This window comes from Dermacentor silvarum, chromosome 1, assembly GCF_013339745.2.
Source record: "Dermacentor silvarum isolate Dsil-2018 chromosome 1, BIME_Dsil_1.4, whole genome shotgun sequence".
Classification (NCBI taxonomy): domain Eukaryota; kingdom Metazoa; phylum Arthropoda; class Arachnida; order Ixodida; family Ixodidae; genus Dermacentor; species Dermacentor silvarum.
Genome location: NC_051154.1, coordinates 147,190,892 through 147,217,157, shown reverse-complemented (window position 1 = coordinate 147,217,157; position 26,266 = coordinate 147,190,892). Strand labels below are relative to the sequence as shown.

At 46.9% G+C, this 26,266-nt stretch overlaps 1 protein-coding gene across 1 annotated transcript; it reads left to right on the top strand.

The window, feature by feature from the left end:
• On the top strand, window positions 1-24,679 carry LOC119436221 (uncharacterized). Its single transcript, XM_037703012.2, has 5 exons — window positions 1-183; window positions 16,442-16,503; window positions 17,942-18,019; window positions 23,525-23,557; window positions 24,498-24,679. Exons 1-5 carry the CDS (start codon window positions 96-98, stop codon window positions 24,588-24,590), a joined length of 354 nt encoding a protein of 117 aa, XP_037558940.1. The 5' UTR covers window positions 1-95; the 3' UTR covers window positions 24,591-24,679.
• Window positions 24,680-26,266: the final 1,587 nt, after the last annotated feature.

The following is a 26,266-nucleotide window of genomic DNA, read 5'->3' as shown; positions in this document are numbered from 1 at the left end:
TAAAGCAGCGGGGAAAACGAAACAAGCTTGGTGTCCTTCAAGAGACTCCCACCGCGTGTAAGCAAGGCGCGGAACGCAGAACAACAGTGGCGACCATGAGAGTGACGGTGCTGAGCCTATGCTTGGTGATGAGCGCCATATGCACTGTATGTGCCCAGCAAATGGGGGCCGCTGCGTTCTGCCGTAAGTTTGTGTTTTGCATCTACTCAGAATGAAACTTTCCAGCAAGAATCCTGTCTCGCAGACTCTCCCCAAAAGTAGTCACCCGTTAGTTTGACTTCGTAAGCGTGTTTGCACAAGGAGCGCGAAGTCAGTCCTGTGATAGCGACGTCTGAGTGGTACTGAATCAGAGACTGATTCCGAGTCGCTCAGGTATCTCTACCACATTATTCCATATCTTATCGGCACTTTCACGGTTGTCTAACAAGGGTTAAGGCATGTCTTCAAGTTTGGCGCAGAAATAAGGACACTGCTCAGTTTCCTTATTTAACCATCAGTGTTTTTAAGCTCAGCGTCCTTATTAGTTAACCATCAGTATTTTTTGCCATGGTTGACCACATTGTAGCACAACTTCCTCCTTATGTTTTCTTTATTAGTGAAACGAACAGAAAGAAAATAAATTAAACTTCTTCCCTCAGATGTGAAACCAGAGGCGTACGTATTACGTAAATAGCTGGCAGAAATGGTTCAGCGAACCCCTACAATTCCTCGCTGCATACTAACGCTGCGATGAGGTGAAACTTTCTTGTGGCTTCGGCTTTCTAAAACCTACTGTAAACAGGCGTTGCTTATAGTGCTTATTGCGTTGTACACATTATTTCATACTTGAACTGACCATCCACAAAAACAAAGGGCTATATGACTGCGGAAGCGAAGCAAGAAAAACGGAGAGAGGAGCACGAACAAAAGAACCTGCTCGTCATATCTCTACCTTGGGCGGACATTCAGAGCAACGTTTGCAGAGCAATGATGCCCGCAGAAGTGCAGCCGTCGCAATAGCCGTCTTCCTGCTGCCGAAAGCGGCCTGTCAAGCAGTTTCCTTTTCAGCAACAGACGAGAAGCACTTCGAAAAGCACGCATGCTTGCGAAGAGCCTTCTGAATGTAAGTGTCGTAAAGCGAGATGTACACTCAGCAGGTGACCACAAATCACTCCAAAGAAATGTGATGTCCGACTGGCTCAACTAGTACGCTTCGTCTAGTTTGTGCGTCGAGAGAAAAAAAAACAGGGAGAAGGGAGGGGGGACATGGTGCATGATGCAGGGCTGTACGTAACCTGAACACTCTACTAAAGTTACTGCGCACAAGCTAATTACGTTTGCGAGCAAGTTGCTAGCTCTCAAATATATTTTGGAGCAAGCAGTTAATACTTCAAATGAATTGCATTTTGGCAGTTAAGGTGTACTCACCAGGTGAATCACCTCGCAGTTACCTTTCTTATTAAAGCGGTAGCTATTCCGTACACTTCTCTGGCATGTAACGATGTATAATATGTAGCAATAGTTCCCAGGACAAAGTGCTCGCAGCCCGCTCAGAGTTATCGCTGTATAATAGTTGGCGATGCCCTCAGCAGCTACGGTCTGAATGGTGCATTTGGAGACTCAAACGTCCGGGAGCCTGAAACACTGAAACAAACCCAGCGCGAGCGATAGCAGCATGATTAAACAGCAGTATGTCCGAGCTGGCCTGGAGCAGTCTATCAACAAGTAATACGTCACTACGAACTTAATCAACCATCAGCCGCAGGCTGAAACGAATATAACTTTAAAGAACATATCCTCTATGACCTATAATACAGGAAATCGATATAATTCGTATAGACCTTTTCACAGACCGACGTTTGAGTAGCATTATTGCCCGACATGGGCGACGTCTAGCGTCAGAACATGTTAGGCCGTCATTTTGGACTGTGAGCCTTGCGAGAGCAGGTGGGCCGCACTTTGGTTGTGTGATCTTCGCCGAGCATTATTTCGATTGTTTTCTTCCGCTTCGCTTGCCTTGTGCTGCTTGACTTGTTACATGTATAACGTGCTCGCGTAAGCACTCAGTGTGAAGTGCAATGGCAACAGAAAGCCCAGCCAGTGGATGTGGCGTTTCGTCGTCGGCAGCGCCGGCAACCGCGTCTGCTTCGTCAAGACCTGGCGTGCTAATCAGCGGTATTTTTCGTTGTTATTGCGGGGCACATGTTACTGTAGTCGTCGATTGAATCTGATCACCATTACGTTTCGCGGTTGAGGGTTAACTCATTTAGCGAAAGCAGGCGCGTACGTAGCTATCGGGCAATGCTTAAAACCAGGCGCCGGCGGCCCGGCGACGCGCGTCAGCGGTTGGTAGATATGCGGTGGTTACTCCATAAGCTTCCGACCCAACTAAACAGCTCAATCATCCAAAATTTATTTAATCTGGTGCAGCGCAGGGTGCTTATAACCATATGTCAAAGCAGAAGCGTGGCGCTCGAGCAGCGCGGTACCTGCAGCGAACCGACGTGCGACGGTGATAACAGATGCCAGCGCAACTGATACAGCCCAGGTGCTAGATTTCGAAATTACCTTTATCTGCAGGGCCGCGCAGGGCGCGTGTAAACACCGAGACAATGTTTTGGTGGACACAGGGGCTGCATATCTCTTTCATAGGAAACGATTTTTCCAGATCGTTGCGAAATGTATTTACCGACTAGTTATCTCGCAGAATGTTTCAATTTGTCTTATACCGGTGTCACACGGCCGCTTTTGATCGCGATCGAGCCCGATATTCGACCGCGATTGGCTCCCTTCCGCAGATTGAGCAAAGATATTCGACCGCGATTGGCTCTCTTCCGCAGATTGAGCAAAGAAGTCAATCGCTACCGAGAAATTAGATCCAGTTCGGGCTCGATCACGATCAAAAGTGCGCCTTGTGATTAGGTACTGAATAAAGTCGTGTTTGAAAGAATAACAAATGTAGGCTTTGCCACTACATACGAGAAAATATTGCATCGAAGCTTAAGAGCTGACAATTATCGCAACCTATCGGGAAATGTGCCGAGAAGGGTTTACCAAAATGCGTTATTTAACTGATGTGTGCATTGGTTCATATTAGACTGAAATGCTAAGTTCTCAGGTGATGCAGGAAGCCGGTGCAGCGTGAACATACCACGTCGGCAGTGCTCTCGCGGAATGCTTTGTTGTGGACACACTATAGTCCACAAAATCGTTATTTCCCGCTGGTTTTTTGTGCACCCATGAACTGCACAGTGCTGGCCTGTAGACTTTTCATGAGTATAAATATATATATATATATATATATATATATATATATATATATATATATATATATATATGCCATTATTTACGAGCGCAAGTCATTCGCGACAAAAATAAACGGAAACATTGAAAGAAAGCTACTACTCGGCAACGCAAGCTCACAGTCCAGACCGAACAGGCAACACTAACACATACTCTCGACGCCAGAACGTCGGAAGCGCCCTCGTGAAAACGTCTATAGATACTTCAGTATAAGTTCAAACGCGAAACTATTCCGAAACTACTCCAATGCATTGTTCTGTTTCCAGTTTCATCTCCATTTGTAACAGTGGCTCAATTAAGACTCCAGAACGCACACTTAGGACTACTCCATGCTTAGAAACCGACGACAGAGCGACTACACGTTGCACTTACATGTAATTACGCGTAACAGCCGTTCTGGTCAATTACTTCCTGTTCGCGTTGTAATTTGTGCTGATGGTACATACGAGTTCTTGCACAGGATCTCGGATGATCGTGTGGGATATTCTGGAATAGTGGTCATGTGTACAGTTTTCAATGAGTGACCCACTGAAGACGCACAGAAAAGTGGACCTATATTACTATATAGCTAAAATTTGCCGAATATGTTCCCCAATGGGTCTTTTTTTTTCGTATAACCGATGAACTCCTAATAAACTACGTTTTTCTCGAGAGATATTTTTTGTTTTGTTTTGTTTTTACTCCGACGCCAATTCCGTCAAGTAGTACTCAGCGGACGCCCACTATGAGAGGGCGCCAAGCATCTGGCGCGCCTCATATACCGAACACGTGGTCTTACATTTCTGCGCATGTCCCAAGTCAGTGCAATACCGGGGCATGGGCCAATCCCGGAGCCAGTGCAATACCAGGCCGGCCCACGGCGATTTTTGTTGCTTTTTATGATGCTTAGCAATGTTTTATGGTGGCGGTAGTGCTGTGCGTGAACAATTCTGTGATTCTTTAAATTGCTTTCTGACTGTTCATGGTTTCTTTATGCGTGTATTTCGGTGCTAGAACAGCCTCTCTTTAGTACGGATTTGCTGTAATTATATATGGGCTTACACCACTGCTTCCCATGAAATAAGAAGTGCCTTTCAAGTCGCGGTCGCAAGTAAGTGGTATGTACGAACTAAAGTGTCTGTATGTGCTTTCTAAATAAAAGCTGATGTGAAAATGGCCGCGGACGACCCGAAGGTGTGTGCACCATCGCTCCGCCCGAGCTAGTTAGGAAGGACGTGGCGGCCGATGCTGGCTGTGAGAGGGGCGAGGTGCGGGGGAAGAGGAACATGCCGCTACTACCTACTAAGCAAACATATAGGAGGAATGTACTAACGTCATCGATGCCGCCATATTGCTGTGCAACCAACATGCTAAAAAGCTACTCGTTGCATCGATTCGCTTACCCCCAGCAGCACCGTGGATATTGTGAACAGGACCATGTGCGATTTCGTCGACAGGAAGCATTACTATTATCTCTGCTACTACATTGAATAAGGAAAGGATCTCCTCACACACCAGCAAGGTTATTTAAGACAGGCGCACCAATACCCCGAACTCTACTTCATGAGACGAGACAGGCGACATCGAACACTTTCTGTGGTCTTGCCCAAAATACCGTGATGAAAAGGACGCTCCTCTTGAGAACCTGCAAAAAAAGGACCTTCTGCATGCGTGCCTGCAACACCTTCTGTTCCCAGAAGGGCCTGTTGTAGCCCGCAAGGAAGCATCACGTCTTCTTGTATTTCTAAAAGAGACTGGTTTGCTGGACATGTGGTAACAAACCGCACTTTTCTGGCTCACCTGATGATGTACACGCGAGCGATTCAACTTCGGATGATGAAGACTCCAAGCACGGTACAACGGACGCCTTGACCGCATCATGGTTTCAGAAGCAGCATGCGCATATAGGCACGTAGCGCAATTCGAATCCATTCTATCCGCAAGAAGCGTTTACTTACTCATTACCGAGCAGCCGAGGAAGCGCGAAGACGAGCTTTTTGTTTCTTTCTTTTCCCCGTGGGTTTTCCCCCGTATAATTTCTTGTACAAATATCTGAACACTCTCGCAACCCATTTCCTTTCTTCCGTATTCCTCAGTCGTTCTTCAAAATCAATTTTACTCTGAGCTTCCCTCGCTTCAAAACTAGTCCAGCTTCATTAGTAGTATTCCCGTGAGCGCCCAGCATGCGAGGCGTCCCACTCACCTCTGGTTGCCATCGAGTCTTGATTGTACCCCTAACTTCAAGCACATAACCGCATTTCCAAATGTAAGTCCTGGAATCATTACACCTTTCCACATACGCCAGAGCACCTCGTGCTTGTTGTATCCCCATAGTGCTCTGGTTTTCATTATGGCCACATTTCTCTTCGCTTTAGCTATTATTGTTCTTTCCTGTGTCTCCAGATATCTATCGCCGTCGTTTATCCATACATCAAGGTATTTGTATCCTTTTACCCGAGGTATATCCTGGCCCTGTATTAACACTGTCTGTTCACTTTTTTCGTTAACTACCATACAATCTTATTTTTAATGCTAAATTTTAATCCTAAATTCTCACCTGCTTGTCCATAGATATCAGCCAGACGTTGCATGTCACTTTGCTTGTTAGCAACCAACACAATGTCATCCGCATAAAATAAACCTGGATGCTGCTGCTTAACTATTGCACCCGCTTGTTTTTATGAGAGGCTAAACCCGATATTGATTCCTTCTAGCACCCTTTCCATCCTTGCCATGTACATCATAAGCGACAGCGTCGATAGAGGGCCCCCCTGTCTCAGTCCCTTGGTGATATTAACTTTCTCCTCCCTCCTCATCCCTTGCCATTCACAACCACAATCTCTCTCGGTATTCTCTCGGTATTTTCTCGGTAAATCTCCCTCAAAAGCTGTATACAATCGTTTCTATACTTTCCCCTTCCAGAATATCCCACAGAATGTTGCGGTCTACGTAGTCATACGCTCCGGTATAGTCTAAAAAAGCCACATGTAATGGTCTACTTTATTCTCTGGATATTTCTGTACACGGAATGAGAACAAATAAGTTATCATCAAGACGCCTACCGATTCTGAAGCTATTCTGAAGTTCTCCCAATATTAAATTTTGTTCTGCCTATGCTTCCAGTTTTAATTTAATCACCTGCACTGCTAACCTGTATATTAACGATGTAATGGTCAAAAGTCTACATGAGTGAATTCTATCTTTTTCTTTCTTACCTTTAAAAATTAAATTCATTTTACTTTGTCGCCAACTGTCTGGTATTCGCCTATCTTGTAAGCTTTTTTTTTCTACTTCTTTTAAGAGAGTTTCCTTACATTTTTGGTCCTAGCTCATTATTCAGCCTAATGGGAACTTCGTCTAAACACGTGGCTGTGCCTTTAGGAATTTTCTATTCAGCTTTCTTCCAGTTGAAATTTCTCAGCGCCAACTCCTTTTCCATCTAGTTTTCAGTCATGCTCTTTTTTCTCTCAGAAACCACCTCACCGTTGCCTCGAAATTATTCGGCTGTTATTTTTCGATAAATCTTGTTTCTATACCTTCATCAAGAACTGACGCAGCACAACACTTGAACAAACTAGTACATATATTACATAGGTGGCACCCACCTCATTTCACTCACCATCGTTAGCACTCACTCGATTCTATGCAGCTGCACCTGTTACCAGCTGCACCTGATGCGCTGAAGCGAGCGCCATCTGGTGGGCTTTTTTTTTTGTTTTAGTTAGATGACGATGACGTAATTTGTGTGCCATTTTTCTGCCACGGCTTTCTGATGACGGCAGGTTGCCCAATGAGTCAAGTAATGCTCTCACATTTAAAAAGACGCGCACTGTACGGCCTTCATATATACGAAGTTCTCGCAGATGACTTCAATTGGCAAAATGTGTGGTCACTGTTGACGGTGGTAGCGCCTCTGTGTCGGTAAAAGGAGGCCTTCAGAAAAGCCCACATGGGCCAATGGCGGCAACATAAATGGTCATGATGAAAAGATGCCGTCTGGGCAGGGGACAAACAGGTACAAAGAAATAATACCAAAAAGAATACAGCGAGAAAGAAAAGTGTAAATAAAAGGCTGGGGGGGGGGGGGGGGGGGGCTGAGCTGGTTTAATAAGGACTGAGCCGAGTTGGCTACCCTGCACCGGTCGAAGGAAAAACAGAAGTAGAGGAAGCCTTTCAGTTTATGTCCATTAGAGTCACCGACGTAATTGAAACGCTGTGTCACTGACAGTCATTCTGTCCGGTTGCCTTTAGGAATCGTAAATTCGTAACAGCCCTTTCGTGGCCTTATCCTACTGTGATATGAGAGACCATGCTCCCAAGATCTTGCTCAACGGGAAAAGTCTTCTGTCTACCTGATTTGGAGTAGTGTGGAGGGCAAGCGTCTCATCTTCTAAGGACGAACAGTAGCAAGAAGATGCTCTACAGTTTCTTCACAACAATAGGCATTGCAATCCGTGCTATCGGTCATTCCTATCAAGAATATGTAAGTATGTGGTGGATGTAAAGCCCGGGTGAAAGCAACAAAGTAGTGTTTCTTCACTTATGCGATGACCAGGTAACAGGCGCAGCTGCATAGAATCGAGTGAATTCTAAGAATGGCCAGTGAAATCAAGTGTGTGCCACCTATCTAATATCATATTTGCTAGCTTAATTGCTTAAGTGTTGTGCTGCGTCAGTCACGATAAAGGCATAGAAACCAGATTTATCCCTTCGTGTGTATTCCTAGCATTTTCGTCGACCAGGCAGTTACCGGAGATACTGCAATGACCCGGCAGCCAATTACATGTGCACGATTTTGTGTCCTGCCAGTCTAACGGGGTGTTGCGTTTCTCGTATCTCCGACACAAGCTGTTCTCAGCGCCCGCGACGAATAGCTGACAAAACACACTTTATAGGGCTGCCTTTGATCGCAGAATATCGCCCACCGATTAGCCGATTGTTTATTAATATAATCAATGGCGACTCGGAGAGAAACAAGCTCCGAACGCGCCGGTGTTGGTATGTGAGATATCCTGTGTTTGATGTTAACTGACCTTCATGGCATAACCATTGCGCCGGTGGTTTCTGTCAAAGTAGGATGTTTGCAAACAATCCGGTGTTGCTTGCCTCGAGAAAACAAGCCCTGGGATTAAACGCGTGCTTCGGGTCATTGTAGACCTCACAAAGGTGACATTAAACGTACTTGTTGGGATCTACGTTAAGTGAAATTTTCTTGAATCGTTTCAGTTAAATACTATGCATAAACCCGCCTCACGCGTGAATTTTATTTTATTTCACGTGCCTTTTTCCGAAATAATGACACGAAATTGAGACGCCTTTTCGAGTCATTATTTCGGCAAAAAGGCAGGTGGCAAAGTCCCTTTCTTGCTGACTCCAGTGTCACCTTAATAAACTAGAAGTTCATGATCCGTTCATGATCCGTTTCTAGTTAAATGACCTTCCGATATTATACACCACTTTTCTCAACATTCTGACGTTCCATTTAAGGCCATGTCCATAGACATAAAAGACTTATATTATTCTATTACGCATCAGGCACTCTTGGTTGTTATTGAAACAGCCACCAGGCAGTCCTAAACCGGAAACGATGTGAAAAAAAGTTAAGCGTTGTCGATTGCATGTGACAAGCTGTTCACTATGATCTGCTGCTCCTGAATGTTTCACAGATACCCTCGAATCTTACTATGGGGTGCTGTACCGTCCCATGAAACCTAGTTTAAGCGGTCTTGACGTCAACTTAGTGCCCTAATACCCAGCGCTCTAACTGCAAACTTGAAAACGTTCTCATGCATGGACAAGCTAAGGAGTGATTACGAGATAAGATTTGGTACGGAGAGAGTCAAGGACAGGAGATACCTGGGGCCGTATTCTGTAACGCTTCGGTTTTCGAAGGATTCGGTTTGGCGGTGGCGTCACATTGGGGCGGTCCGTTGACGTAATGAAAACAAGTGGAAGGACAGAGGCCAATCAGCGCGAAGGTTTTCTTTCGTGGCAGTGAACGTCACAAACCGAGTAAAAATATAGTAATTTACGAGCGCTTCTTGGTAAATAAAAATAATTTGTTCATGGTATTGATGAGGTTTATATTTTTCATTATGAAACGTGTGTGAGTTGTACTGGCGGTGAGTGATTTAACGAATTTTGTTAACTTCGGTTGACCTATTTATGCCGCTAGGTGGGACGTCGTACGCTAACTTCGCGTTGCGGCCAAAATACACACTCAAGTTCCTCGCACAGTCGGAGCGCTGTCTCTTTTGAGAATCTGAATTGTCGCCTGAATCCCTCGTCTGTCATCTGAAAGGCGTCTTGTCGACGTCGAGGTCGTCGCTGGCTATCACGGAGGTTCGCTAAAAGCACGATAACAGGCGCCACAGGCGCCGCACACGCCGTCATTTTGCTCCGAGTGCCGCGATCTCGCCCGTGCACACGGCACGCACAGGCTCTGCACACGGCACACCGCGCTTCGGATCAGACCGAAGCAGCGCGCGCGACTTCGCTTCGTAGCAGACGACAAATTCGGTTTCCGCGTGATTGACATGTGCGTGACGTCATCAAAAAATGCGTTCGCGCCCTGAGGCGATGGCGTCACCCAGGCGGCGACCAATCGCTGCACGCAAACCGAATTCTTCGAAAACCGAAGCGTTACAAAATACGGCCCCTGGTAATATTTCTAGGTCGTGAATTAGCTATATTTACTCGGTTCTGAGTCTGCTCCGCACAGAGCGCTTTATAACGCGTTGCTCACCTTTTTGAGGACATGCCGACTGAGTGCGAGACCTTTAAGAGCGGGTTTTTATATGTGGAGCCATTTTGGTACAATTTCTATGCTAATTTGTGGACCATTTGCCGGAAACACCGCCGGGGGGGGGGGGGGGGGGAGGAATTGACGTGCAGGCTGCGAACGTTCCCGTTTATGTGCACAATTCCTCTTTCTGTCATTCCTCTTTCTGCCGTATGTCCACGATTCCTCTCTCTCTATCTCTCTTTTTTACTGCGACATCAGTTAAGAACTCGAAACTGGGTTTGCTTAGTCCGTACGTCCGTCCATTCCGTTCCGATGACGACTACCGTCGTCGTCACCGATGACATTGTGTCGTCGTCAGGCCGCCTCCACATTCTCAGCTTTCCCATCACCATGGCGTGAAGAAAAAGAAAACATAGTCCACCACCATCACTTCATTGCTCACGCTGCAGACAATCCCAGGAAGTCGGTTTATAGAGAAAGCCTTTTGACCCACACAGTGCTATAGCACTGTGTGGGTCAAGCACTTTAGCCAAGCACTGTATACAGTGCTTGGCTAAAGTGAGCTCACGTGTGTTCTACGTACTCAAAAAGTCGCAGTTCCGGGCGAAAGGCGAAGCATCGATTGCGATAGCAGAGAGAGAGAGAAAGAAGGAAAGACAAGGAGGTTAGCCAGTGTGAATACCGGCTTGCTACCCTGTACTGGGGAAAGGGGCAAAGGGAATAAAAGGTGATAGAAGAAAAACAAAAAAAAAACATTGAAGTAAGAAAATTTGCGCAATAACGCGACCCTACGCGCTACAACGTTCAAAGCCGGTCGCACAATTCACAAGCCCTTAAAAACTTCAGCAGAGCCCTTAAGGCCTTGAGTGCCGAAGTCCGTCTAGACCAGTGTCCTAAAACTTTTTCTTCTGTGAGGGGGCGATTGTCCAGTTTTTCAAGCGCAGTCGCGAGCACTTTTCTTGCCACATTGTAGCGGGGACAGTCACAGAGTAGGTGCTTGATTGTCTCCCCGCGGCCACAGTTGTCGCAAGCAGGGCTTTCAGCCATTCCAATGCGGAAGGAATAGGCGTTCGTGAATGCCACGCCGAGCCACAGGCGGCACAGAGCTTCCGCTCGTGGTAACCCTGGTGGAAGACGGAGTTGCAGACATGGATCCAATCTGTGGAGGCGTGCGTTGCTGAAGTCACTGGTGTTCCACAGAGTCTGTGTAAGCTCGCGTGCGAGGGAACGAAGTTTTGTGGCTGCGTCTGTTCTCGACAGTGGTATCGATACAATAGGGGCACCATCGTGGGCCGATCGGGCGGCGTCATCCGCACTGTGATTTCCCGAAATTCCGCAGTTACCCGGTATCCACTGGTAGATGATGTTCACCATTGCAGGTGATTTTGCTTCACCATCACGCCCCTTGTCGGTTGCGTGATGGTGAAGTAGTCGGATGTCTGCGACTAATTGTGCGTTAGGTCCGTGGTTGAAAGGGGACAGCAGGCACTGGAGAGCTGCCTTCGAGTCACAAAAGATGGACCATGACTTTGATAGCAAATTAGTAGACAGGTATACGAAGTAAGGATATGGTTTTATCTGCCGTATAAACTTTTAAACATTCCCTTACTAATTAAATTAACAAGTGTGGTGTCACGCGCGTACAAGCAAACATGAACACATCTCACTCGATGACCACGCACACTCGCTGTCAAAACGCTGGAGTGAGGAAGCGCGGCAGGAGCAGCGAGCACATTTACCTTCGTGTTGCCTCTTGCTTCAACGCGAACTAAGCAGCGAGAACAAAGCGCACACGAAGCTATCAGTACTCGGCGTACTCTGTCTCCATCGCAGATAGCTTTCAAGATAGCGCCCGCGCGGCCGCGCTATACGCAGCCGCCGCCGAAGTAGAACGCCCCCCACTCCCTCTTCCCGCGGTGCCTTGAGTTCGACGGAAGACGGCGCGCTTTCTCCCCTCTTTACTCCCTTGCGCGCGCAAGATTGAGGCACCATCGTTGGCTCACCCTCTCACGCTTTCACTCGCACATGCAGCATACTGCGCGCGTCGACGGTGTTATCGCCCTTGGACTTTGTATAGAACAGCACGGCGACGCCGACGAGGGCGGCAGAAATGCGTCTGGAGTGTCCATATAGTTACTATCGCAATAAAAATAAATCACTACATAATACCAGCATAACAGTATACAGTCGCCTCGTAGGTCTCTCCAAAGCACATTGGCCTGCTAATATAACAGCGCATCATACATAGGGCTCCGTGTTTTCGGTGTTTATTTTTCTTGAAAATCGGCGGGTGTTTATCGGAGTTTATATTTCTGGCGGAAATTCGGCGTTTATCGGAGTTTATTTCCCGTAAATCCCAAGTTCTCCGAAATTGGGAGTTTTGCGTTATTCTCAAAACCCGAAAATCTTAGATCAATTCATATCTGAATACTAAAATAACAAACGAAGCACATTTTATTTTTCCTAAACTGTTTGAATGGACAAAAACGTATACGCACAAGCGAAACACTTGAACACAGAACACCTTTAATTTTGCGTAAACAACCTTAGCTTAAAGCTTATTGTAAAACGCGCAAGCATACTTTGCGAGATTGCTGTCAGTGATCAAAGCACGCTCCTTTCTATTGACGACTCTCAGCTTTGAAAAACGCCCTTTCAACATTAGCGCTAGAAACAGGAAGCGCCAGAAGACGCAGCGCGCAGCGAGAAAGCATTGGCCACTCGACATTATGAAGTCTCCAAAACGACAGGGGTTCAACAATGTTACGTATTTCATAGCACTGATAGTTGGCAAGATCACTCAGGAGCTGGCTCAAGTCGTCAGTCTCAAGAAGCACTAATTGAAAAATAGGCGCATAGGTTTCGAACGCGCAGGGAAGCTCATGCTTCACATTTGGGTTCAAAATTTTAACACAGTACCAAAACGATTATTTGGTGTACTGGAGTTGATCGCACAGGTTCCTCTCAGATGTCTGTCTCCACTTTTCGGCGACAGCAGCGTAGTATCCCTTAAAGTCTGCGACAGTCGTTAAGCGTTGATTCTCGTCAAGGAGGTCCAACATACTTGTGACATCTGATGCGAAGACTTCGGTTGGATCCCGCCATTGACTGATGAGTGCGTGCAAACGAACCCCAGTATGGGATAAACTTGGTGTACCAGGGTACTCTCTGCCTCAAGTTCCTTAATGATTGAGATCACGGTACACGCATTGGTCTTCAGAAACCTCATCTTAACGAGCAAGTCGTGCACAGCTTCAGGCGATGAAACAAGACTCCTGAGCTTCTCACACTTCGTCCCCTTGGCTTCGTCGCTTCTCAAGAAAGACAAAATGGAGCGCCAGTAGTCCAAAATATCTTCTAGAGCTTCATAAAAAGAGAACCACCTCGACGGACATGCGGTTTTCAGCGACTTGATGGTCATACCCATGGCCAAAATCGTGCACTACGTTGAACGAGCTCGTCCTGATTCCATCTTCCAGAGCGTTGTTCAGTAGGTGGCACGGATCTTTGAAGTGAAGCGCCTTGAATTCAGGGTTGGAGAGTTGCAAGTCTTTGTGAAGCTTCTACATGTAGGAAGCTGAGTCAGAGCACAATACAGCTACGTCGCCCAAGGTCTTTCCAACCTTCTGAAGTGCGGTTTGTATCAACATGCCAATTGATACTGTACTGCGTTACACTGCTGCACTATTTGCAAGTCGATCATGAAGGTTCTACGTCCAGAAAGCTCGTCATCGTAGAATGTTGCAAGCACCGCCACGGCCGGACGTCCCCGAAGTTCCAGTGACTCGTCGATGGTGACGGAAATGGGCTCGTCTTTCATCAAAGAGCTTATCGTCGCAAGGTCTTTGTCACTGACCTCATGTAGGTATTTCCGATATTGGTCACTACCTGGCATCGTGCGTGCCGCCGGACACTTGCTTCGAAAGAGGCTGCCAAGAGGTCCATCACCCTGGTGCAGTGGAATCCCAGCATGACATAGGGCACGGCAAAACTGATGCCGGATTTCATTCGCATCTTCTCTCTTTGAGCGGGCCCAAATGATGCATTCTTCCAGCGAACTTTGCTGTGGCGAGTTGCCTGTGAGATAGGAATAACAAGACGATGTGAACAAATCGGACTCCAACCATGCAAGTCTGTTTAGACCCTGGCATAGAAGTAAGCGTGCACGAAGAAACCTCGTGACACTGTACGAAGCATGCTGCATTCACTCTCACGCAGCCGTTAATTCAAAGCACCAACACTTCAGCAAGACCTCACCTGTGTCTGCGTGGCGCTTCTTCATATGGACGTGGCGCTGTGATCGTAAATGCTCCGCAATTCTCACGGCGCCCTTGCCGTTGGCAATGCTAACTGTCACACGACAAAGCTTGCAAACAATGACTCCTTCAGAGGACGTCGACTCTTCGAAATCGCTATACTCTTTTACGTAGTCGCCGCAAAGCTCTCGTTTTCTTCCCATTTTGCTCGCGCGAAATTTCTCTTGACGCGCCACAGAAATGCGTCATGTGAGCATGCGAAGGTTTCCGTGAGCAGGCTTTTCACGCATGGCCCTCATCTGTCGTGGCTGTCTGAAACTGCTCTCTCTCGCACGCGCGCGCGAGAGAGAGCAGACCAATCACACACACCCAATACTCTGCGTGGCTGCAATCCACTCCAATGAAATCTCTTGAGGGGGGCGGCAGCGGGCGGCGAAGCCCGGGGCCCGTATATTCGATGTTTTCTAGGCGCCCTAGCGCCGCTGTCGCCTGGCGCGCCTTAGTGTCGCCAGGGGACCGTATATCAAGATGCCGTCGCGCGCTTCTGGTGCGCCTACATTCGTTGACCTGTTGACGTCTCTCGCTTCGTGCGCGACAATGCCGTTATTAAATGTGCGATGGGTGCGGTCTCCGAGATACTGTCGACGCGCGGTAAACGTAAAATCGGTCAAACCAGAAGTTGTATAAATGAGCGCTTAGAACTTGCCCTTTCGATAAAGACTGGAACCAGATCATATTGTCCCTTGAAATCGGAGTTTATCGGATAAATCCGAATTGTCAAAAATTTTACCGGCGAATGTTTATAGGATTTTTTCGGATAAAACCGAAAACACGGAGCCCTAATTGATATTCAATGTTTCTGTAATAGAGGTAGAACACGTAAGTTGTTGTAAACATATCATGCAGTACAGATCAACGTATACCCAAAACGCGCGGAGGGTAGCCAAATAGATGTTAAAAATAGAACTTTGTCTACCACCGCCACTGGTATTCTAACTCATGTCACTGCAGCAACGTGCACTTGGAAGCCGGACACGCTAACCACTGCGCTATCGCCCAACAATAGCGCCTGATAATTTCTCCAAGGTGTTGCGTTCCACAGATTCTGAGAGTGGTGGCATCTGTGCATGTAATTCGGATGCCACAGAAGACAATTGCAGCTTGTGCATTGCAATGATATGCACGTTGTATGGAAGTTGTTGTTGTTGTTGTTGTTGTTGTTGTTGTTGTTGTTGTTGTTGTTGTTGTTGTTGTTGTTGTTGTTGTTGTTGTTGTTGTTGCTGCTGCTGCTGCTGCTGCTGCCACCACCGCAGCCGCCGCCGCCGCTGCTGCTGCCGCCTTTTACATGTGGAACTTACCCATGAGGGGTACGTTCAATTGACCAAGGTTCGCAACGGAAATTGAGAAGATGGTGGTGTGTAGGTGTGCAATTCTTCGTCCTCATGGTCGTGAAAAAAGTGTCGACGGCACAAATCAGACGTACGTGACAACGATGATGCTAGGTCTCAAGCATGGTGCATACCAAGGATGGAAGATGCGCCAAGAATCCGACGGTTGTCGGAAGACAACACCGAAAGCATCGACAGCGTCACTGTCAACAACGCCATAATTTCTTTTACATAGTAGCTCACAATTCGCAGTGGCCAAACACCATCAACACTGCAAATGTAGAGGGAAAATAGTTCATTCTTTTGCACGAGTCTTGCAGGCCTAGAGCCATCATTTAAATATATTATTCTCTCACTCCCTCTGTCCTACAGGTCTAACTGTATCACTTCGCTCGGGACATATTTCGTAGAAGAACTTATGCCTTATAAGGGGTGGATAATTTCCAGTTCCGGCCTTCAAATCTATACTCACCGAGGTTGAAAAGCGAGAACCTTTTAACACAGCAACTCGTGAAAGACGTGTGCTTACCGTGTACACCAGGCATACTTATTTTCAATTAATACATTACTCTTCAACTGCCCCCAGCATTTCCTTGCTAATGCGAAAGGGAGAAGTTAAAATGAAAATTTACCTGTTAACGCCACAAACAATTTCCATGTGATTCTTGTTCTATTCAGTCCTTCTTGGGAAGCATCGATTATGCACCTGCTGAAGCCTCGTTCACTCTAGTCGAATGTGCTTCTCTAACTATATTGTGTAGCTAAATTGTTGTCTTTTTCGTTTCTTTTAGCTCTGAGAATGAGAGAAAAGATACGAATACTCCAGTGCACGGTGAACAACCTGCAAGAACGAGTAAGTGTGGCACTCTCTAGCTTATCTGTTTGGGCGTTAGGTATGTGTTCGTAATTGAGTTGCCCCCCAATCTGAGCCCACAAGACATTTGCACAGGGATTTTCAAGCTCATAAATAAAAAACAACATTGTTTGGGATTTAGAAAACGCGAAACTAAGCATTCATGTATGTAAAAGTCACATGGTACAAAGTAGCATGTGACAATATTAATTTCGACCCGCCGCGGTAGCCCAGTGAAAAGGCGTTGCGCTGCTGAAGTCGACGGTTCGATACCGGCCGCACTCCGATGGAGGACGTAATGCAAAAACGCTCTTCAACGGTGCATTAGGTGCACGTTAAAGAACCCCAGGTGGTAAAAATTATTCCGGAGCCCCCTACTACGGCATGCCTCATAATCAAATCGTGGTTCTGGCACGTCAATAGTACTCCAAGAATTTAGTTTTTTTAATGTTATTTTCATCAGGCGTTCATTGGCTTTACGAAATGATAGAAACGTACAAAACTCGCTAAGAGTCGGCTATGACGATGGCATTGCTGGTGAGAAAACCGTCTGATTATAATTTCGTTGTGGCGCGCGCTGTATACAGGCCGTTACACGGGCTATTTTTGTAGCTTATGTAACAGGCCATTGCATATGTAATGCAGCTACTCTGACGAGTAGCAGCATAGCAGACGATCGAGCAAGCCGGAGCAAGTGCCCAAAACGTTCCGATTAAAGGTGTGCGAAAGGTAACTTTTGAGACCTAATCGAATAGAAATTCAATAGTGCCAGAAGCGAATAGAATCGAATGCGTTACTAATCGTTTTCGAATAATTAAGAGCTGTTTCACCATTAATATAAAACAATGCTTACATCCCAGTACATTCACAAGGTTAGCAAGCTTCTATCATTACATTGCAAATTATTCAGCGTTGTTTATTAAAAGCACAAGAGGAACACTAGAAGGAAACAGGCAGTTTATTTGCATACTCAGGAATCATTGGTAAGTGCGCATGATGGCAGTTTAACCGGAAAAGCTTGACTCTCTGGGCGACGCAGCGTGCTCCACTACGTAATGTAGCTTCTCTTGTTTTATGTCTACTTTGACCACCGGGAATAAATTTGTCGCACATGTTCTCCACTTTAATGCTTGATCGAGCATAGTTGGCGATCTGAAATATTCGAAAAATATTTGTATTGTGGAATCGCGACGATTCGATTTGAAGACCCAATCGAATAAGTCAATATTCAATTTGTTATTCGAAAGCTCCCAATATATTCGCACACCCATAGTTGCAATGTGCTGCTCCCACGTGACCACCTTCTGCGTCATGACGTCACACCTTCAAGAAGCGAAACCGAGACTGGCTGTAGAAAAGACTAAAAGTTCATAAATAAAAAACAACATTGTTTGGGCTTTAGATAACGTGAAACTAACCATGTATGTAAATGTTGCAGGACAGAGAACGTGTGTTCCAGGTCATGACCTACAATCGCTTGGATGCCAAAAGGCTGGCGAAATGGCTCTGCACGCCGGTAAGGAGACAAGAGCTGCAATCACGAACATAATTTGCGTAGCCACTGTGCAAATTATATTGGATTACAACCTACAATGTACATCATGTTTGCCTTTGCATTTTTACCGAACTAAACGCGGACTTAAACGCCTGCGATGCAGCCAGTGATTAAGCGCAATGAAGAATAGATTGTATTTGCAGATATAGCGCAAAATATGTCAATAAACTAGGTTTTGCTAAAGAAAAATTTTGAACACAAATTCAATTTAACTTCTTTACTCGCGATAATATCGCTCGCTGCAACATACTTCACGCGCGAAGTGCTCACTAGAGAGAGAAAGAATGCATAGAAAGGCAGGGAGGTTAACCAGGTGTAGTTCCGGTTGACTACCCTGTACGGGGGGAAGGGGTAGGGGGATAAAAAGAGAAAGAGAGTGGAAGGGGGAGAGAGAGAAATAGAGACGAGCACAAACAAACTGCGTACACTATAGAGCGGTAGGGGGCGGCGTTCTTAAAGGGACACTAAAGGCAAATAAAAAGTCAAGTTAAAGTGATAGCGCAATGCTCTAGAACGTCTAAGGCATCAATATAATCGCGAAGAGAGCTTTAGTAATCGAGAAATAGAGGTAAATGCAGGACACGATAAGAGACTCCCCAGGGACATTCAGGTACTGATGTCCCTGGGGAGTCTGATGACGAAGGCACTCCTCAAAAAAAATGTCACTAGTACTCAACCACTCGGATTAAAAACATAATTTCGTTGGATTATAAGACGGAAGAAAATGCTACTTGTCTACTTCTATTAGATTCTTATAAAATAGGACTTTTTGGCGTTACCCTTGATAACAACATGGGTGGTGTAAAGGTTTCGTTTTCGCTCGACTCTACGCCGCGCGCTTTCGAGTTGCAGTAGTTCCTATATCGCGTAGTGCTGCGCTGGTGTTACTGGCTCGCTAAACTCGCACTTGAAATTGCAAACAGCACAGAATGCCACGTCCATGTGATGTCGCGGGATGCCCGAACGGTCCGCGCGACGGCACGGCCAGACGGTGACCAGCTTCGTCGCCCGACGTCGCAATGCTGGAGTCCTCGCTGCTTTCGCGCTCGAAAAAGCCGGTGTCGAGGCCACCGTCGTAGTACGCAACGATGCCGGCAGCGCGAGCCCTCAGCAGCATGTCCCGCTCATCGGAGCTTAAATCGCTGAAATCGAGCCCAGCGTCGCGAGCCAATGTGTCATTGTCAGTGTCGTCAACAAGGTCAATTGCGACGAGCGTCGACGGTCATCATGTTTACAATGCGGCGCACGCTTTACCTTCCCTTTCGCTAGAGTGTACTAGACAATGGTGCGTATTCTAGTACACTCTACCTTTCGCTCTGCCGTCGGCTCTTCTTGGCTCTGTTTCTGGCCACGCGTCTGCGTTTTCCGCAAAAAGTCGTAGCGCCGTCTGCGGGCGGCGTCACCGGCGGCACAACGTCACTATGAGACCATGACGACACCACTCCTCACTCGGGAAGGCGGGCGATTTGAATGGCGCTATAGGTACACGGACGCCTCAGACGCAATTTTCTCATAAAATAAGTCTTTTCTTGGCACGAAACAACCGTTTCGAGGTATCTGTGATCTTATTTTAACATTCCACGTTGACTTAATATTTGCCTTTAGTGGCCCTTTAATGTCTATCGTGAAGGCCCGTAGACCACAGGAACCTTAGTAACGCGAGCAAGGCCTTCAGCGCGGATGTTCTGTCGGAGCACAGGCCTAAAGCTTTTAGTTCCGTTAGTGGACGATTGTCCAATTGGTCCAACACTCTGCACATCACTTGTCTTTCGGCATTATAGCTCGGGCAGACACAGATAATGTGTGCGAACGTCTCATCAATGTTGCACATGTCGCACGTGGGGCTGTTGGCCATTCCAATAAGGAAGGCACATGAGTTCGTAAATGCAACGCCTAGCCAGAGACGGTACAGCACTGTCTGTTCACGTCGTGATAATCCAGGCGGTACATGCATCCGTATATCCGGAGACTACGAACGCAAACAGCACATGGTGAGTGTTCGAGTCCCACAGGGGCAAAGCACATTCACCGTTCACGGGACATCAATCGCAGTCCAGCCGCAGCGTCTGTTCGCGAAAGTGGAATGAAGGCACATTGACCACTTTCATGTGCAGATCGGGCGGCCTCGTCGGCGTGGTCATTCCCGCTGAAGTTGAAGTTGTTGTTCATGTTGATGTTGAAGTGCTCACTAAAGGATGAATAAAGTACCGGGTGCATATAGTAATAATATACCCTGGCCTGTAACAATTCTATTGACCCTTTTAGCAGCGATCCACGATTCCATGTTTGATCACGTGTTGACAGGTCCGTTGCTTGCCTCCGCTGCCTACGTGTCTAAAATGGATGTGTATGACGCCATTGCGGCTTAGCAAACCTCTGTTTCGAGAGTTGGTCACAATTACATGATAAAGCTGCAATGCAAAATTTTCGTAACCTGTTCGTGGTTGAATGCCAAAGTTATTTTGATTCACTTTTTCGCAAACAGAGAACCTCGGGATGTCGGCACACAGCGTCGTATCTTGAACCCGGGGTATATACTATATACTAATGGCTTAACGGCATGTCGCGTAAACGTAAACATAACAAACGAGCTTGCCCGACATGTTCTAAATAACTTATAGCGCTGCGCGTCATGCGATATGAGGTAATCTACTAAGGCCAATGCTCCCACCGCAACTGCTGTATCGGCTTTCAGCCTTCCAAGGAAACGTCATGTCTCGTGACACGCAGGCCTGGAAGAAGTTGAAACAATAAATGAAACGCAATGCAGCAGTCCTCATCTTTTCGAATGTGCACTGACACTTGCACAGATGCCGTGGAAAATTTGCCCATGATGTCTGAAGCACGTTGACATTGCGAGAATTTCACGAACTTTTCTTTTAGGGTAACTTGAGACTCCAGTGATATTTTTATTCCCTTAACTAAATTATTGCGAATAGCAGTTATGAGGTGTTTTCTCGCGGCTCCTTCCCTTACCCAGTTCAATTGTTTTCGAGCTACTGCAGCATCTTCTGCCTTTCGTTTTCGAAAAGAAAAGCCCGCAACCGCTACAGGGCTTTTTTTTTTCTTGCCTTTTAGTATATACGATAGGGGACCAAAAAAATTCCCCGACGATTACGATGCAATAATGCGAAATTTTAGTGCAGCTATATGCGTGTTTTCATTACGCGATATATTGGCTGGCGCGGACAATCTCTCTCGTGCAGCACGTTGCAAATCGAGCGAACTGTGGCGCGACGGCCTCGCTAATCGAAAGATCGCGAGAGGCAACGCGTGGGTGAGGCGTGGGCGCGATTCACAGCAGCCGCCGCTAACAGACAGCGCTCATAAAGCCACTAGCCATCTCGCCTCCCACAACGTTTACACCGCAGACAACCTCCAAGATAGGGCGCGCGCGGCCGCGCTCAGGCACGCCATGAGCAGCTACGGCCAGGCGAGACGAGAAGACGCGCGCTCACCTGCCACTTCCCCCCTCCCTCTATTCCCTCCCTACTTAGCGGGAGCTTGATCAAGTGAATGCGCGCTCAGCCCCCCACCGCGCACAATGGGCGAGCGGGAAGACGGCGCGCATCAAGCCACCATCCTTCTCGGCTCTTCTTTCTGGGGTTTAACGTGCCAAAACCAGTTCTGATTATGAGGCACGCCGTAGTGTAGGGCTCCGGATTAATTTTGACCAGCTGGGGTTCTTTAACGTGCACTAAAACGCAAGCACACGGGCGTTTTTGCATTTCGCCTCCGTCGAAATGCTGCCGCCGCGGCCGGGATTCGATCCCGCGATCTCGTGCTCAGCAGCGCAACGCCTTAGATAACTGAGCCACCGCGGTGGGTCATCCTTCTCGGTTCACCCTCGCAAGCTTTTCCTCGCACCTACAGCACACGGCGCGCGGGGCGCGGTACGATCTTATCGCACTTGGACTTTACACGGACCCTCACGGCGACAGCGAAATTTAGCCTGGAGTGTCGCTATAATTGCTATCACTGACAGACTGTCTCCGAAAGAAATTTATTTTCATTTAGGACAATAAAGCCCTTAGTTCCCTTCAAACTCCGACGGAGTAATTAGACTTGCCCAAGTATTTCTCCCATTGTTCGAAGCAACTCAGGAACCCTTCAAGCTTAATGCTGTTGTGTGGCCCCTGCGAAGTGTCCTTCCCCTGGCGCACAGTGGTAAATCTCCTCCCTTTATTGACTATTCATCTTTAAAAATAAAGAAGAAAATCACAGGGAGCTCGGCCCGATGCGTAGGCTGCGTGGGGAACGCCGGTATATCCCTGAGAGGGCCGGCGTCATGTACTAAAATCAGTGTGAAGCTGTATCGGGACTGGCAAACCAAGCACCCGTATTCCGCAATTTCGCCCCTTTCCGTTCCACACATTTTTAATGGCCATAATATCTGCAAGTGAACTTGCTGAATGACAGTCAGTCCAGGTGGACAAACTCCCGCTGCACAATTCCACATACGCCGAAGGAGAAAAAATAAAGAAAAGAAGCGATGATCATGGTCTTAACACGAGCGCACTTGTCACACTTTTTTCCCCGGTATTGATGAAGAAGGCGTCTTAAACTGTGTCTAAACGTGCTTGGTTTCTAGGTCGTACACCCATACCACCAGCTTTCCTCACCAGAGATAACCTCGAAAAAAAAAAAAGCCTAGACAGATCTCAAGAAACAGATTGGAGAAGGTTGCAAACCAGAACCTTCAGAAACCCAGTACATTTAAACAGAGTAAATTCCAGACAATACCCAGAAGCGAGCTGCAAGGTCTGCAAGCACGAACATGCAGACATGGTACACATCTTATGGAAATGCACAGAGATCAGAGCAATATACAGAGAGGACAACATAGAACCGGACCTTCTCGAGGAGCAATGGCTAATCGCTCTGACTAGCTCAGATCTACACGACCAACTATGAGCAATCCAGCGGGACCGGGCAGCGGTGGAAAGGCTATGCCTCACCGAACATAATGCCCGGGTGCCCTGAGCCCGGGCCGGCAACTTCGCAGGAGCTTTTCTCATTGAAGTTTTTTTTTTTTTTTTCGTTCGTCCGTGGGTCACTTGCTATGTAAGTTTCAAATCCTGGCACAAAATCAAACAAGACTTCATTTTTTTTCTTCTTTCTCTGGGAACAAACATTCTGGCAACAAACAGTGCCGCATGTATATATATATATATATATATATATATATGGCCAGTTGGTTCTCATCCACTTTCATTTCCATTATTATATCATTACTGTAATTGAATTATTAAGTACAAGTAATTGTCCCTGTTATTATTGCTGTGTATGTTTGTTGGCTTCTGATGACGTGATTTATATATATATATAGTAACCCCCTCGAGTTTTCTCGATGAACCTTTTCAATGTCTGCTCATTCGAGCTTTTCTTGTCTACCCGTTTGCAAAAAAAAATTGTTTTCTTTCACCGTAATTTCTAATACTTTTGTACTTTCCTTTTTTGTTCTAGGACGCGGCATTTGCATTACCAAAAGTGTTTAAGGTAAGTAAAAAGAAATACATGATGCTGTCGTATCAACAGACACGAGAGTTTACGTGGTTTTTTAATTTGGTATACAATACGTATACTTCATGAAAAACTGAATATATGGAGCATATGTAGAGCTCTGATGTACCCAGAATCGTTCGTTCTCTAACGTAAAATAATTATATGACTTCCCTACGTTAATTCATACTCAATAAATAAGAAAATCTGGTACTTCTTGCACATAGTCGCGATTGAACATTGGCTTTCACAAACGCAATGCGTTCCTTCCTGATTGGGGATTTCCGAACAATGGTGTGAATTTTTTCACAAAAAAACTTTGATTTACAGTATGTTAGAGGCTACTCTTATCAACTGCTACAATTTGCAGTCTGATATCTTCTTTGGTACACGTTTAGTAAATCTTTAAACGTCGCACATCTCGGTAAAATTGTTACGCCGCGCGGACGGGCAAAACAACATGGAATGACACCTGAACAGCTGTCGCTGTAAAACAAAAGACAGCACCGCGATAACGTAAGACTACGTTATCGTAAGACTCTTGCGGTACGTAAAACTCTTGCACAAGTTCGCCTCTCTTCGAAAGCCTGCGGACGAGAGGTGCGAGCCAAGGCAGGGGTAAACAGCGCCGATGGACAGATTTATCGCTGCCTGCATTGCTCGTCTCCTTCAGAACGTAAAGCATCTCACTGTGTGCGTCATTAGTTTTAGGGAGGGATTCTACTAATAAAGAAGAATCCGAACTGTACAACTCGAACAATAAAGACGTGTTACGGCAAATTAAACAACACAAGTCACGTGCCATCAGTCCTTAGGCTAGAATATGCCACACGTTCAATATCCCTAAACGTATTATAATCGCTCCCTGATGCACTCCTCGCTGTATTAAAAGTCAACGCTCTACATTGTATAAAATGTACTTTCACTTTCTTTGCAGAGAAAACAGCTGAAAAGGTTCATCGCAGCTGGCATCAGCTGCCAAAATATACTGATGGGAAACGCTTATGGAGGGCCCTCATCGTACGAGTGACGCACTCGTCACGCATCTGCGACACTCAGCTGTTCTGCAATAAATGACTCATTACATGCGACCCACCTCTATAAAGGAACTCTATCAGTTTCGAGTCTCGGTCAGTGTTTGTCTTTTTTTTTTACTTGCTATATGCCAGGTGTTTTAGCGAAGGCATTGCGCAATTGTTAGAGCAATAGAGAATGCAAAAGTACAAACGCGATAGAGGAGGTCCGGTTCCCTACCCAAGTGAGTGGGAAAGAAAAGGGGATAGAGAAAGAGCGAGAGAGTACTGCACTTTCAACAGATGATCCACACCGCAACTGCCGACAGTCATTCAGAAAGGGGCAGGTGCTCTTCAAGAACTGCAGTAACGCGAGAACTGCTTTTCGCATCATAAATGATGCCACCATCCCAGAACATTTGCCTGTGAATGCGTTCTGCAGTCCACCCGCTTTAACGCAGCATGAGAAAGAGGCACGGGTCGTTGCGCCGAGGACAAATACAAAAAAGTCGCCTCACGGTCAGTGGCGTAGAGCTAGGTTGCCTGTCACTCAGGCACCGTAAGTCTTCTGTGATCCCTCCTCCGAAACCCCCCCCCCCGGGAGGGGGGGGGGGGGGGTTGTAGTAGTAGAAGTAGAAATTCGTTGTTTATTTTATAAAAATGTCGCAGTTTCGCCCGAAATGCGAAGCATCGATTGCGATAGCAAATTAGTAGAGCGTTATTCGGAGTAGCGATAGTAGTTTTACGGCTGCATAAACTTGGACACATTGGCTTACTAACTGAATTAACAATCGTGGTGTCAGCGCGCACAAGCGAACATAAATAGATCACACTGAGTGACCGCAGCCAACGACTGTCAAAACGCTGGCAGCAAGCGCAAGTTCGCGCGGTCTATCGCTTCAACGGAAACTGAGCGGCGAATGCACAGCGCCTACAAAGTCAGAGCCGTGTGGAGATAAGAGACGGTGCGGGCGACCGCCGGGCAGAGAGAAGTTGGCAAAGAAGAAGCTGCCCCCCCCCTCCCCCCCTCTTCCCGTTTCTTGCTTTCGCGTGGGAGATGGAGTGGCAAGATACGCCTTTGGCGCCGGAGCACAGCGCCGCCCCGCCTCCCTCCCTCCCATACCCCAACGGCCTTTCGCGGGACGGTCGCGTTTGCTTTCCGCCGAGCGTTCGCTCTCCGTGATAGCGCGCGTTGGAGTTCGCCCTCCGTGATAGCGCGCGTCCCCCGCGCGCTTTCGCTCGCGCATACGGCGCGCGGCGACGATTTTATCGCCCTTGGAATCTATACGGAACCTCACGGCGACGGCGACGACGACGGCAGAAATCCGGTTGAAGTGTCCATATAACTGCTATCGCAATAAAATAAACCTTGTGGCACTGAATTTGCAACCTCCCGAGGCCACGACCGGCTCCGGTCCATCATCGAAGGCTATTTCGAGGAAGCGAGGAAGCACGTCAAGTGACAACGAGGAAACCGAGTTGTACTGTGCATCAGCTGCTGAGTCCTCGGAAGATGGTTTTGAACCTGTGCTGCACCGCAAGGCTAAACGAAGAATCGTCAACGCATCTTCGGCGTCAAGTACGTCCACCGTCAAGACTGCAGCTAAACGCTGGCCTCATACCATCATGTTTATTCCGGAGAACGCCACTGACAATCTACGCGCCCTCAAGAAGCAAGATATATCCTAGTTTC

Bases quoted from the DNA above. Each gene is read 5' to 3' on its own strand.
- LOC119436221 (XM_037703012.2), top strand. From the start codon at position 96: ATGAGAGTGACGGTGCTGAGCCTATGCTTGGTGATGAGCGCCATATGC. The intron at 184-16,441 runs GTAAGTTTGTGT...CGTTTCTTTTAG, and splicing joins GGGGGCCGCTGCGTTCTGCC to CTCTGAGAATGAGAGAAAAG. The intron at 23,558-24,497 runs GTAAGTAAAAAG...CTTTCTTTGCAG, and splicing joins CATTACCAAAAGTGTTTAAG to AGAAAACAGCTGAAAAGGTT.